A 12,039-nucleotide genomic window follows, 5' to 3' on the forward strand; every position below is an offset into this window, starting at 1 on the left:
TCTCTGAACAGCAAATCTAGAAGAAAAAAGAAACTAACAGAAAATTGTTTATTGGCAACTAAATGGGACTTTTCTCAGGAATGAACACAGCTTGCAGTGGTGCACATCACTTTCCCTCCACATCACCAGCATCTACTCTTTGTATAGACGTAGTTGTTTCCTGTATGTTTTATTTTGTGTTGAAATGAAGTACTTGAATGAAACGATGCTCATTTTTGGAAAAATTGTAGAGTAACAACTGAGAAACGTTGTGTTGTGTGAGAGACTTACTCAAGTCAACAACTACTGGAACTATTTGGATTCATATAATTTGCTGTACTAAACCATGTCTGTGTATTTGATGTTTTAATCAGATGCATTGTAATTTTAATAAATATTGCAGTATATAAATGTATCAATTGAACTCTGCATTCTGCCACTGTAAATCAAAGCTAATGACTAGGTAACAGTTGTCATCTTAGAAGGTGTGAGGTCTATACAAAAAGGTTCCAGATGGAAAATAGTGATGAAAACATTAAATGTGACATTTAAAGAAAGCCAGAACTTGTGGTCCATAATTCTGTTATATCTCACACAGTCCACGACCACACGTCAATCTGTCTATAATATATTTTCGATTAATCGAGTACTCGTTTGGTCCAGAAAATGTCAGAAAATGTTGATCAGTGTTTCACAAACCTGGAAATCATGATGTTCTCGAATGTCTTGTTTTGTCCTCAAGTCTAAATTATTCCGTTTTAATGATTTCTTGTGGAGCAAAGAAACCAGAAAATATTCACATTTGAGAAATCAGAGCTTGTTTTAATTATTGAAAAACACTTGATTATCAAAATGGCTGCCGATTTAATAATTGATTGATAGAACAACTGTTGCAGCCCTACACGTCGTTACAACTTTGATTCATAAATATAATAGAGAAGACTTTCAATAAAAACACATATTCTAAAAAAGTAATCACGAGTGACTTTCATACACACAAATAGTTTAATCTAGAAAATGTATAAAATTAATTAATATTAAAACAGATTTTTTGATATGAATTGAAACATGTTACAGATAATCAGATTACACATCTTCTGACAATTATTTACATTACAATCTTTCTCTATGTTTGAGTCGTGGTCAACACTTGTATAAAGCTATATAAATACATATATATGAAGTCAAATCTTTCACAGCTTTGTGCATACATGTTATGAGAGGACATCTACACACAATAACATTTTTATAATTAACAGAAAAACATGCTCCAGTTACAAAGTCATGGTTTTGTGTCAGACAACCTTTACTCGTTTCCTTTTTTATTCTGTTGACTGTTGGTTTGGGTGATTGTTCTTGTGATTATTCCCATCACAAGAAGGCATCTCTTGTTCTCATTGGCGACTGAAAAACACAAAAGTCACAACGATCATAAAACAATGGGATATTTTTGGAACAATCAGCTACATAACTTGCACTGTGTCTGTGTTTTCTTTGCGCCTGTGTGCAAACTGGCCTGCATGTTTTAGATGTTTCTCTGCTCCAACACACCTGATTCTAAAGATCAGCTCGTCAGCAAGCTGTTTGAATCAGGTGTGTTGGAGCAGAGAAAAACTATTTATTTCGAGATGTCAATATGTTATCATAGAGTGATATAAACAGATAGAGCGTTAACAAACAAACAAAATATAAGAGCATTTATAACAAGATAATAAAATGTAGAATAAAGTAATGTCGGTCTACCGCTTTATCCACGACATGAGGGTCATGGGGAGCTGGAGCCAAACCCAACATGTAGATAAACAACCATTCACTCACACATTCACACCTACGGTCAATTAAGAGAGCCTGCATGTTTTTCGACTGTGGAACGAACCCGCAGTAAACCCACAGACACACAGGGGACAACATGCAACTCCACACAGAAAGACCCTCGGCTGACCCCGGGATTCAAAATGGTGACTACACCGCCATGTGGCCCTACCACTTGAAGGTATAAGTATAAATGTGATGGCTGTGCATGTCAGTCTACAGTTATGTGTCCATTAATATAGAATGGGTTCGAAATTAACACTTTCATACCTGTGTAATTAAAGGTCCTGATTGATTCTGGTCTGAGTGCAAAGCTGAGGTTAGATGTCCATTTGTTTGAGAAGTATTCCTCCGGTTCCTGGTGCAAGAAGAGACAGTCGACCCCTCATCATCCTGTGATGCATGTACTTCAGGGAACATCAGAGGAGATATGCCTAACTGCAGGAGAACAGAGAGCAATGAAAGAAAACTCCTGAGACAATATACTGTATGTGTATGTTGAGTCTGTCAATGTATGTACCATTCTATAAAAGTCTCTTCCTGGTATGGATATAGCGGTGAGGATGACTTCATCACCACTCTCTCTAATCTTCTGGACAATATCCTCATGCTCAAAAGACTCCATAGGTTCTCCGTTGACGGCCAGCAGTAGATCTCCGTCCTCCATGCCTACGCCCTCAGCTGGACTTCCTTTATCCACCTCCCTCAGCAAATGAACTGAGTCGCAGCCAGTTAGAAAAGGAGAGAGCAAAAGAGAAAAGAAAAATCCATAAAGTGTGGTTTCTCAATCTCCAGGACCAGGATTGAGATTGCCTTAAAGTGACGGCTCGGAGGTATTTATACTTCACAAGTGTATTATATACAGGTCACTGTGCTCTGTATACTCCCTGCTCATCATCTCAAGTTTGCTTGACATTTTTATTGTCTGTCTGCTCAGTTTTATGTCTTTTAGACTGTAACTGATGGTCTGTCTCCCTCCTAAAAACAGATTCAAATCTCCAGGGACCTTGTTTAAAATAAGATAAAACCCTGCGCTATAATAAAGTACATGTATATTACTGTCTGTTAAATGTCTGCTCTGTATTTATAAAACCTGCTTTTCAGTCGAGCTAACATTTGTCATTTTAATATGGATGTAAGGATTTTGTGTATGCAAATCTATGTGACATGAAGGCAGAATCTACAGGATAACAAGGCACTGCACACTAGGAGACATTTCCGCTCATTCTTACCACCATCTCCTGTTCATTCAAAGGCTGGTATCTTCTTGTTGTTATGTTAACCAGAGTCTTTCAGTTCCACATGTTTAATCCCATACAATCCCTTTAAATGTAACTTATGACAGTCTAGAAAAGTACCAAAATGGAGCTACAATTAGATTCTCAATCTTAAAGAGACTTTAGCTGGCTCCTGTTTATTCCACCCTATTGTCATTTTACTTCCTTGTATGAAAGGTGCGTTACCAATAAAGTTTATCATTATTATTAACATGCACATGGACTTGACAGGGAGCAGCATGTCAGCAGCCCTACAGACGTTAACTATGATGACCAACGTGGTGACTTCTGAAGAAGAAGCAAACAGAAAAGGAATTGCAGTGAGGAAACACTACATCAATATAGTTTGCAATATGATACAGGTGTACCAGATGTCATCAAGTATTATTAATATGGCCCTTTTTTGACAAAGTAGGATAGAATTAATAATACTGAACATGTAATTAACTGAATGCAAAATGGTGTTGTATTGACAATGTAGAAAGCCGAGTGGTCAATGCTTTTCTTTAGTATCTTTATGGCAGATCTGTTGTGTTGGAACGAGGTTGAACTTGCGATAACACAGTGACATCATGCACAATGCCGACATTGACCCTTGTCTTTGTGCAGGATTAGCTGCTGTCTGTCTGTGGAAAAGACTTTCGTTCTTACAACACATCAATGTATCACAATTGTACATTGTGAATTCTACTATTTTTAAGTGAAACTGAGTCAACGCACATCAATTCCATACTTTTTTATAACCCATAATTCTCACATTTGATTCGATCATGACAGTGTCTGTGGTTGGGGACCTGTTCTTTAGCACCACAGTAATTTAAAGCTTTAGTGTGTAACTTTTAAATGCATGCAACTGTCTTTTATATTCCAGACATTGTCGAATCACATTTTATGTTATGACCGATGGAGGCAAGGCAGAAGAACAACAGCTACTTAGGGCTAGTAAAGTGAGATGGCTACATACATTTAGACTATGGATGAAAATGCCTAGACGTGCCAATTTTCAGTTAAAAAAAATAAACTTTAGGGCTATACAACTGTATTTTAATCATCATCATTATATTTTGAGTTATCACAGATCTGACATGCCTGAATAAGTCACATCTTCTGCTGCTGCCTTCACCACACGGCTTCACATTTTTGGATGCAGTTTGGCCAAGTCATGCTACTTACATAATGACTTAATTATGGTTATTATTCAGAAGTCCACAGTGGATAATACATTATAAGTTCTACACTGGAGCTTTGAGCATACCGTTCCAAACATAATTCCACTGTTTGGTACTCAAATGGTTAATAGTTAATAGGTAGTAGGCGAGGCTCGAGTTAAGTATAACCATCCAGTAACACAAACAAATAAATAAAGAACATGGGTGTCTCTGTTTGCAGTGTATAAATATAAACTTTTATTGCATTATTGACTGACGCAAGGTTTAAAGTTTATCTTTTGGTTCCTGACAGGATGCTGGACGTGGTATTAAAGTAGTTATTTTGTTCTCAAATTAGTTTGCTGTTTAAAGGATTTGCGCTAAAACGTAACACCCAAACTTTTTTGTAACGAATGTATACAAATGTTACATTTCCCAGAGTTCCCCCCCAAAAATAAAAGATCAATGTTTCTCGAGAAAACCCGCTGCAGCTCCACCAGTTCTTTGTCATCTTTTCATAAGTGTTCGTCAGACTCACCTGTTTGAGTCCGTCCTACGAGCCGTTCCTGTCTCAGCAGGAAGCCGTAGCCATCGGCTCCTTTCTTCAGGTACATGGTCTTGGCAGCGTAGGGGAGACGGCTGTATTCAGCCACCACAGGCAGGATGGGTATCTTCCTCCTGACATAGTAAGCCTCACTTTCTCTGTCAGTGACCAACACAGTCACTGCTTTCCCCCTCTTCTTCACCTGAGGAGCAAAAACACAGCAGGAGTCACACACACACACACATGTTCACATTAACAAAGCAGACGAAGTGAGATGTGGAGACTGGACTCGTACAAATTTGCTGAGAGTGGAGTTTGGGAGCATTGACACCAGGACTCCATCGATCCAGATCAGTCTGTCCCAATTGCAGACACCGGCTGTCTCTGCTGGACCATCAGGCACTGTATGCACTATGTAGTGACCCTTCTGACCTGGTGACACACCAATCATCATCATCACATCATCAACAATAAATAATGACTTTAAACTATATTTAATCCTTTAGTTTCTAGGTGAAGTTTGCTATTTCAGTGCAATACACTCTGGTCATGACTTAGTCATTGACTTGTAAATCAGTAATATGGTTACATTCTGTGAAGGGGAGGTGAATTATTATTGGAGTGTCATTACATATCCTTCAGCCAACAGGGAAGCTGTCAATGAGTTATCCGCATGGTGTCAGACACGTACCCTCCACTGAAACGATGCTCATCCCCAGACCATGCTCTGAGTGTCTTCTGATGTGACACAGTCGTGGTCTGGACCAGCCGTCCCCTTTGGAGAGCCTGGCCAGCAACTTCAGGTCCTCACCCACAGAGACTGCCTAGACAAGAAACACTTCATCCTTGAATATTTATACAATTTTTTACACTTTCCAAGGTTGCAATAAACACTGACAATATATAATAATACATGTATGATAACTATACAATAATACAAACCAAATTATTTTAAGAAACCAAGGACCAAGTAAATACATTTTTCATGACACGTTTGTTCATCCTCATACAGACAATACCTGTTCATACTCGTCTCTCCTCAACACCAGGAGAAACAGGTGTAAGCCACACGACTGGATCCTCCTCACCACCTGGCAGGGTCACACAGACACACACAACCAGGGTTGGGAAACACTGTATTGATATACATGATTGATGATGGTCAGGCGTCCAAATACTTTGGTCCATAATGCATATACCATACTATAGAACAAGGTTTCATATCTTTTTTGACACCATGGAATGAACAGTGTAAAGGACCCGATTGTAACTGAAGGATCTATTATTTTTGACATTGTTCTCACTGTAGACATGAAATGATCTTCTAAGTTTTGGACACTCACTGTGCTGAAGTCCGTGTTGGCCAAATATTCGTCGTTGACCTCCAGCAGTATGTCTCTGTCTCTGAGGCCGCTGCGTTCTGCAGGACTCCATGAATCTACGTCTCTGACCTCAAAGCCGCGGCTGCTGTTGTCTGTTCGCAGGTAGAAGCCAAAGCTCTGTCCCTCCAGACGCTTCAGATGACACAGCCGAGGCACGGCACTCTGATCCTCTACACAACAGTCGGGTAAAAGTCAGTCAGCTGATTTGAAGAGAGCGAAGGTTTGGAAAGTTGTGTATGTGACGGTGTGCGTGTTAAACGTCACCAGGGTCGTCAGAGATGACCAGAGCTGGATTATCAATCCCCTCCTTTGGATTGAAGGTAAAACTGAAGGAAGGAGAAGAGAGACAGTCAGTGTGAATGTGCGGTGTCACAGAATGAAATGTGTTGTAATAAACTTTTTACAGAACCAAATATATATTATAACAACAACTTTAATAGTGATGGATAAAAAAAAATTAGACAAGAGGAAAGAAAGAAATGTGAAAATAAATCACATATAGAGCAGGACTACATAACAGAGAAAATAGGAAACTCATTTGCAACAGGGAAAATTGTGATATTATTTATCAGTTTACTTTAACTTCAAGGAGAAAAAGGAAAGTGTCAAAAGGAAGCAATTTCATATTAAGACATTGCATGGGGAAAAAATCTCTAATTTGCGTCCACAAAATAAGTTTGAATATCTGGAGTTACCATTACAGTTATAATCACTAGTCACAATTCAAGTTTGAGATGTCTACAACTTCATTCTGACAATCTGATACTTAATTCAAGCTCTAGATAAAGATGTCCAAAAGGAAAATGTAGATACTGTATCTTCAAATGAGGTTAATTAAATAGATCTCGAACTTGAACTATGGCTAGTTATAAAGACGTTGCAGATATGTGAAACTGATAAAGTGACGTCATTTTGACCAGTAACAACTGGATTGCAGATATCTATAAATGTAGTTTTTGACTAGTAAGAATGACTCTGCAGATATCCGTAGTGGAAATCCTGTCTACTGATAAAAAGTTAAAACCATTTGACTGAGGGCTGAAGCTGCACGATGGACAGAGATAGTGTGATTGAGTTATTTTATGTTGGGAATGAGTTACAAAGATAATCTCAAAAGCCCAGCATTGCAAGGAATAATTATTACCAAATTATTACACAAATCCATATTTCATGCACATGTTTTTTGTGTTTATTGCCAGCATGTAATTCACGTAATTTACTAATCTGGCAACTCATGAATTGTTTGTAAGTGGGAGTTCAGTAGCTGTTTAAAATGCTGGTTACTGTTGCATGTACGTATATTACGTGCATCACCTTTAAGGTTCCTGAAGGTCTCGGAACAATATCAGCAGAGATAAGGAGTCCTGAACATCTGATGGCTCACAGTTAATCTTTATCTGTTTCAGGCTCTCCGAGTTATGTCACCACCACTATATGGCAGTAAACGCAACACACGTGAACATATGACATTCACAATGTTCTGACTGATTCATCTAGACCAGAGGTTTCAAACTCAGTTACTTTTTTTTAGTTTACTGATCTATTTTTCATCATAAATATGTTGAACTTAATATCATTCCATATTAAAAAAAAGACCAGACTAGACACTCTGTGGTCATTTGAGTCTGAGACACCTGATCCAGACGCTGTGTATTGTGTCACTCGTGTGAAACTACCACCACAACTGCTGTGATGTGCTGTTTACATGGTTAATGAAACTGTTTACAAGCATCTGTGCAGAATTTCAAGGAGAATTGATAAGGACTAAAGAAAAAAGAACTATGGACAGCATTTACATCAGGATTTCTGTTTCATCTCTGGTAATCTGGTGTCATTCCCTACATTCTGTCAAGTTTCCCACCTGTGTGATTGCTGCTCGTCAGCCTGATGTCTTGCACCTGTCTTTGTGTCTCCTCTGCTTAACGAGTCATTCTGTCTGACCAACCTTTATTTGTTATATTGTATAAGTTTCTTGTTCTTTATTAAAAGAAACATGTAACATTTTTAATATGTTTGTCCTGTTATAAGGAACAATTTATCTATACATTAATAATGATCTCAGGTATGTTTTTGATATTTTTATTCATCATTTTTTAAAATGTATTATCCAAATTGGGAAGTTGAATTATAGCCAGGCAAAGGACCAGTTATCATCAAAAAAAAGTACAAAATACACCACACGGAAAAGCAAAACCACTCAAAATGTTAAGCACTGCACTTGACAGTTCTGTTGTCTGGCTTTGTGTTTATCTGTCAGTGCAAACTGCTTTCAGGATGAACTAAGTTGGATTTATGAATACCTGAATGTCTCAAACAGAGGCCTGGTCCTCTTAAAAATCAATGGGTCGTGTTTATTAGCAGTGTTGAGATTAAAGCTGAACTTACCGTGGAAATTCAACGGCATCCTGACAGCCTGTGGAAAATGACAGTGACATAGTGAGAAAATGCAGTTGAACACAGGACCAAGGAGCAGCTGAGGCTTTGTTCAAAATGTTGATAATAATTTACGAAATCAACCACCCTTAAAAAAAGGTACTTTAACCTGGCCAAGTTGCACCAGCACCTCCTGTGTCAGTGGAAAAAAAGGCTACTGAAGTCTGACTCTTAGCAGCCTGTAATCATGCTAGGTGGTTCATTTACATTGTGCACTGAATATGAAGATTATTGCATGATTCCTTTGAGAAGATACACAGAATTCATGCTCCAAAATCACTATATAGCAGAGGTGGAATGCGAACCACTATTTCTGATGAAATTTTACTTAAGTACAAGTAAAAGTAGGCTACTGGTTTAAAAGTGTACTACTTGCTAGCTTGTTTAAAATGTACTCTTAGTTACTTTTTAAAAGCAAGGTCGGGGATTCTTTCTTGTGTCATGCAAAAAGAACAAGGGGACACAAATCTCACATTAATTGTGTTTAATTAAATTTTGACAAAATAAAATATGACACATAATGTAACAGTCAAAATGGGCCAAAGGTCACAAAAATGTACTCCCTGCTAGCTTGTTTTAACTATAACTCACTCAGGGAAACTTAGTTAGCACCAATTCACCTGTCCCCATCATTCATCTGTCCTCATTATCTTCCACCTCTGCTAAATAGATGTGATGAAACTTTCTGGAATGTAGGTTATGACCCAAGGAAGAAATACATTGACACAGGTTTGTGCTTTGGTAAGTTCCTTATCTGCCAACTGTGACAAAAGTTTCCTCTTATATACTACAGTACATTTAATATATTAATACTTTGTTTGGAACCTTTCGTGTCAACTTCAGCTACTGTGCTGGAGAAAATACTCTACCACAGCAACAAGTAAGTCAAGATAGATAAATTAATACCAGAAACTTTATCTTGGAAAAACAAACCAACAGTCAGCAACCGTTCTGTGGACTAAAAACTATTTAATGAGATGACTAATCCCAAGGCTGTTTACTGTGTGTGAGTGTGTGCATGTGTCAGTGGGTCTGTATTAGAGAGACAGAGCTCTGTCATCACCAGGTCTACCATTAAGAATGGTGCTTAACTATAGAGAGACAAGTGGATTCCACTAGTTTTCAAAACCACAGTCACAGACACACCTGCCAGAGCTAACGTGACAACATCACAGCCAAGCAGACTTCTCCACAACGTGACACTTTAACATTTGATTAGTCAAATCATGGAAAGTGGTGCGTTTAAAAGAGTCTTACCTGTGGACGAGCTCATGGAGTCCCTGAGTGCGAGTACCTGCTCTGTCAGAGACGCTGAGCGGACAAAGGTTCACATACAGACAATAAAAGAGTCTGTCAGCAGGTGAGGAGGTGATTCCTTTCTCCGCAGCTCCCTCGGTTAAACATTTACTCTGTGCCTGAAGCTGTGTGCTGAGTGTCACACAACAATGATGGATGCCTGCACTGTTACACTGGAGCTTCAGTCAACAATGAACAACACATGGTGTCAAAAATGCAAAGCAAACATCAAAGAAAGGAGAACTTGATGTTTGTCTTCAAAAGATACAACTCATGACAATTATAGTACACATATTAACCCTTTACCCCCTGGAGAGATCACTCAATGTATATGTGTCCACTTACAGTTATGCAGATATTAACAAAATGTCCATGAGTTAATCACAACATCCATTTTCTAAATTACAATTACTATTATTAAAGTTTGGTGACTGTACATTGTAATGTATTCATGAATCAAATTATATTTCTGAATTTGTTGTCACTTTTGGTGATATTTGTTGTTGTTGTTGTTGTTTGGTCTTTGTCTAAAGAAACAACACAACTTTATCTGTATATTTTGTTGTTCATCTAAAAACAGGCTCAGTCAAACAAAACTATTGTTATGAGTTTAGAACCGTATAATTCGCTTCTGAAATTTTTAGTGAGCACTTCTTTGTGCTGGTATGTCATCAGGTGAGAGGTCAGATCTAAACACAGCTTTACTTACTGTAGAATCATAGACTCATAATCACCATTGTGTGAACACATTTGACAACTGTTTGAATTTAACAGATGCTTGTTTATGTTTAAAGCTTACTTAATGTAGCTTTAACAGCAATTAGCTTACTTTTACACATGTTTTTCTGTTGGGAAGGTGGACTTGAATCTATCAAAAGCAGAATTTTGTGACAGCTTCAAAGTCAACAATCGAGTCATAGAAACGGAATAACTGAGCTGTTTAACATGTGTGAAAGGACAGAACTCTACATGTCAGTTTAGTTCCTACACATGATCAATCCTTCACCTTGAGGAAAACAAAAAGACTTGACTCCTTATTTAGATCCAAAGTCATGTAAATTAGCAACTGCATTCTAAAATGGAGCTCAAAGACTTCAGAAACAACACAAAGATTAGTGACTTACCACCACAGCCAAGACGACTGATCCACAGCTGATGCAAAGCAGCATGGGAGTGAATATTTCAATAGTCAAATCATGGAAAGTCATGTGTTCGTGAAACAAGAACCTGAAAAGCAAAATCTGAATGGGTGATTAATATTAGTCTATATCCCAAGGCAGGCAGATGATTAAATGACTGCTGCAGTTAATCCAGTTAAAAAGTTTTGGACTGGCGCTTGAGAGTGACTTCTTTATAAAAGTATGTCCAATAGATAAGGTTATAATGGAAAGTTATTAAATTGTGTCATCAGTGGCAAATGTAATCAATACACCATTGTCTTGAGGGGGTCCCTTAACCCTAATGATCATACTTCAAGACCTCATCACGAAGTTTCAGTCAAATGTCAATTATATTAGCATTATTGTTAAATTGTAGAATGCATATTGAAGACTTCAACTTAATATACATTTTAATGATTTGATATAATTTGTACATGGAGACATTGACCCTCACTAAAAAAAAGTATTTTATTTTGAAAAATACTTTTCTGTAACCCTGGATCTACAGTAGCTTATTTACACATTCTCTCAATAGTATTTGACTTTTTTTTTTTTTTTTTACTTTTACATTTAATAATGATTTTAATTGAATTTATTTAAGTTATTACACCAACATTCATCTTGACAAAACTAATAAACGGCACTCATACACAAAAGGTAAACCAGGTAGACAACAAAAAGTGAAAGGACACAGCCTGGTGGTACCTCAGTGTAAGTGCAGATGGCCAGTGGCTTGTGCTTGTAGAATTGACTTACACCTTATTTTCATTTGAAACTCTTCTTATGATATTCTTTTATTCTTATGGCTGTGGCTGTGCATATGAAATGATGCATGAGGTCGTACTTTCAAAACTCTCTCCACTTCATTTTATTTCCACACAGCATCATCCTTATTTCACAATTATAACATTTACAGCATGTGTCTTTTGGCATTGTATGATTCATTGGTTGCTGGAAGACTGTATGTGTGAACACACAAAGTCAGAATGAAGTAATCCCCTAATTCTA

The 12,039-nt window shown here is 37.6% G+C and overlaps 1 protein-coding gene across 1 annotated transcript; it reads right to left on the reverse strand.

Annotated features, from left to right (window-relative positions):
* Nucleotides 1–1,350: 1,350 nt before the first annotated feature.
* Nucleotides 1,351–9,848, reverse strand: LOC310925012 (Na(+)/H(+) exchange regulatory cofactor NHE-RF3-like; the record flags this gene model as incomplete). The annotated part of the gene is made up of 11 exons (XM_083886879.1): nucleotides 1,351–1,383; nucleotides 2,200–2,229; nucleotides 2,312–2,508; nucleotides 4,755–4,962; nucleotides 5,056–5,192; nucleotides 5,452–5,584; nucleotides 5,780–5,851; nucleotides 6,104–6,312; nucleotides 6,407–6,468; nucleotides 8,528–8,555; nucleotides 9,833–9,848. 11 exons carry the CDS (start codon nucleotides 9,846–9,848, stop codon nucleotides 1,351–1,353), a joined length of 1,125 nt encoding a protein of 374 aa, XP_083743005.1.
* Nucleotides 9,849–12,039: the final 2,191 nt, after the last annotated feature.

This window comes from Microchirus variegatus (genome assembly GCF_963457635.1).
Source record: "Microchirus variegatus genome assembly, chromosome: 3".
Classification (NCBI taxonomy): domain Eukaryota; kingdom Metazoa; phylum Chordata; class Actinopteri; order Pleuronectiformes; family Soleidae; genus Microchirus; species Microchirus variegatus.